Source organism: Salmo salar, chromosome ssa10, assembly GCF_905237065.1.
Source record: "Salmo salar chromosome ssa10, Ssal_v3.1, whole genome shotgun sequence".
Lineage (NCBI taxonomy): Eukaryota > Metazoa > Chordata > Actinopteri > Salmoniformes > Salmonidae > Salmo > Salmo salar.
In genome coordinates, this window is record NC_059451.1 from 33,222,972 (window position 1) to 33,226,264 (window position 3,293).

Genomic DNA, 3,293 nt, shown 5'->3' on the forward strand with positions numbered 1-3,293 from the left:
AGATGATTAGTTTTTGGGGGGAAGGATGGGCTGTAACATTGAATCAATTACTGGTCGCTGTAGCTCAAGCGCATTGTGAGCGCGGCCGTGGACGCAGACGGAGGGGCGCACATATGCTAGCTCTCACAGTGAAGGACCGTGGCCATAGGATTACTACCACTGCAACACAATTGAGTAGAGGAGCCTTCACTGAGCCGACCGGAGCGCTTTTACGCTCCTGATTTCATTCTATTGGGATTTAAAATCAAGACACATAATCCAAGGGAATATAAGAGGTTTGTATTTAAAACAAATGAGCAAATATTTTTTGTTTTTGCTAACTGTTATTTTCTCAATAAGGCTATCAATTGAGAGAATTTCAAATCTGAAAAAATAAAAAGGTTATCCAACTGGACACTTTTAGGCTAGTTCAATTTGTCCTCCTTAGTGAATATTCACGAAACAGCCTAGCTTCTTATTAGGATAGCACCATATTGTGAAAACTTTAACCGAGAAGAAATTATTAATCTGATTTGATCCATCCATCACACTTTGGGGGGCTTTCATTAGCCTAATTTCGCTACGAGGAAACGTTCCAGCAAACTCCTTGAAACTTTGAAGATGCATTCGTTTGCAGGCTATGCGTTATGCATAATGAATTATGCTTTGAACGGGATTCAGTTTTCCATGAAACATATGGTCTCACCTCCGGATGCCAAGCGGAGAGATGTCGCTGACTCGGCTGGATAAAAGCGCTCAATTTCGGCCTCACAGCTGGAGGTGTCACCTCTAGGACTGAGGGTCCATTGTGGGATGCTGCTGCCTGCCTTGATATCTAATGGAAAACACATTGGAAATTGGATTTCAAGTTGTTTTCGTTATTGCGCTTGGAATGTGTGGAATTAAATGGAATATTGTGCCTTGCCATTTGCTTTCTGAGATTGGACGCAAGCTGTAGCCGAACGGAATTCAAAAGTAGAAAGAAGGGTATTTTTTTTACCCACAAAAAAAAGTATAGTAGCCTATAGAGTGGAACCCATTCCTGGATGGATGTAATTTCAGTGCACCAGAAAACAAAATGCAAATAGCCTACATTTGCCCCCAAGATAATTCTTCATAATTAGCCTACAATTTAATGCTGGCCAATATAACATGAACAAAATATGTATGCATATTTGTTAAGATTGCAATAGAATAGAGTTGCGCGCTGCACGAATGTAACAGTCAAGTTAGATACCCATTTTGAAGTTTTCCATCAGTGATACTCACTGCCTTGGACATTTTCGAGTGTAGGCTATTGCTTGCCCCAATGCCCCTACCATCCTCTTCATTTCAAAATGCTATATTTAGACATCTCTCTGCTATATTCCCATGGAAATCAATTCTGCACATGGGGGATTGAATTTAACAGTTTAAGTGTCTGTGGAGGACAGAGAGCTGATCAACCATCTCTCAGCTGTTGCTCCAAAGTGTCAAGCCCAGCAGAAGGGGGCTTTTGGCAGGCTGCACATTTGCTGGGACTGTAGTGTTTTGTTGGGGCGAGAAAAGGAGAAGACTGACAAGCCCTAAATTTGCACACTCGGCTGGAATAGAAAATATGCGCAAACGTGTCAAAGTGTATCAGGATTCCCACGCGAATATTTGTCATACAGACTTCTCTTCAGAGAGGGGTCTCTTAATTATAGTCCCTCTCTAACCCTGTGTTTGGTTTGCCAGGGATAATTAGCCAGTCCCGGGTGAGATAGAGCTGACTACCTCAAATGAATCACTTAGGCCTACACTGTTAAAAGTAGCAGCAAACGTTTTGAGACAAAAGGGATTTTGATTATGGATAAAAAATAATGTATTTTAATCGAGCCAATGGGAGATAACAATTAGAAGAAAATGTAAAATAATTATCCTATAGTCACAAATTAGGTTTAAACTAAGTGTTTCTATTGAATAGATTAGAGTAAAACTGGTAGGTATATAAACGTTTCAGAGTTGAGCGCGCCTGTGTTTGGAGTTGCGTCTCTCTCGGCTCGTGCGTTGATGGAATCCAGGGTCCCGCGCACCAGACAAAGAGATAACGCTCGTACCAGAGGAATGTCTGTTGACCACAGACCATGACAGCAAGCACGATTAAACCTGGATGGACGAGTTCTTTAACAGCCTAAAAAGTTAGTTGGGACGAGTTGCTTGGTTTACAAGCCTATGGTAGCCATGTCTAGATTTGATGTTGCAGTGAATAAGTCAAGATGCAAACATATTTATTAACTGAAACATCAGAATCAAACCTGAAATTCTGTTTCGATTCTACTTAACTTTTGTAGTACTTACAATTTGTGTTGATTGATGCTGCTAGACCGCACAATTCCTATAGCTCTATAGGCTTATACAGTAGACTAATACAGTTGGCATGTTTGTAGTCTAGGCCTATACCTGGCCATTGCCACAGAAATAGGCTATTCCATTTCCGGCGAAATGACAAACAATAATGTAACTTTCCTGCTGGAGAAAGAAGTTACAGCCCACAGATGACTGCTTGATGCATGCGAAAGTGAACTATGTCGCCCCCTAGTGACTTCAGAGCCTAAATTGAATTCCAGCTCTTCTTGGCAAAAAAATAGACGTTTGCGCCACTTTGCTGATTCAACCATGTCCAACGTTTTTATAAACATCTTCTGAGACCAAACCAGTGCAATCATCATCCCTGCTCAACAAGATTACTCAATGTGCGCTTTACAAGACCTGGTGTGCCACAGTAGGCTATAGTTGGAGACAGTATAGAGCCAGTCAGTTTTACTGCTGTGCTGGAGCTGTAAAAGTCCCTCTATTGATTTTAATTGATTCAATTGCAATGTTTTCCAAAAGGCTTAGGTAGTGGAGACAGGGGTATCTTCTCCCATAAATCAACGCATTTTCTCTAAGCTTAGACAGACACTAGTGTTGTTTTTGCAACATCTGGTGGAACCATGTCTGACGTGTAAGTATTTAAACTCTTCCAGCAGAATTAACCATCCGTGACCATGGATGAAATGAAGACATGTCTCATCATTGGGGTTTTCTTGTTTGGGTTGTTATCAGGTAAGAAACTAATTTAAGTAAGTAAAAATGTTTCTTGGTTCTTATAACCTGAAAATAATCTTCCAGCGCACCTAAATCGCCTTTTCCTTTCGACATGTGTTTTTATCACTGTTACAAACCTGTCCAATGTTTTGTATTGAAAACACTATCGACATTCAGTGAACTTGTGTTCTCCATTAGTTACCCGCGGGCTGGCCACACCGACCATTGTATCAACTGAAGATGAGTTTGTTCTCGAGCCGCTCTCC

At 41.1% G+C, this 3,293-nt stretch overlaps 1 protein-coding gene across 2 annotated transcripts in view; it reads left to right on the top strand.

Moving 5' to 3' along the window:
* LOC106560269 (platelet-derived growth factor receptor alpha) overlaps window positions 1-3,293 on the top strand; it is a 24,354-nt gene continuing 21,061 nt past the window's right edge. Inside the window, exons 1-3 of one of the 2 annotated variants that reach the window (XM_014122983.2) lie at window positions 1-275; window positions 2,967-3,045; window positions 3,226-3,293. The exon at window positions 3,226-3,293 is cut by the window's right edge and continues 220 nt beyond it. In XM_014122983.2, coding sequence (XP_013978458.1) covers window positions 2,988-3,045; window positions 3,226-3,293 — 126 coding nt within the window. In that variant the 5' untranslated portion in view covers window positions 1-275; window positions 2,967-2,987. The remainder of the gene's footprint in view (window positions 276-2,966; window positions 3,046-3,225) is intronic. The other variant, XM_014122984.2, reaches the window with a different exon arrangement.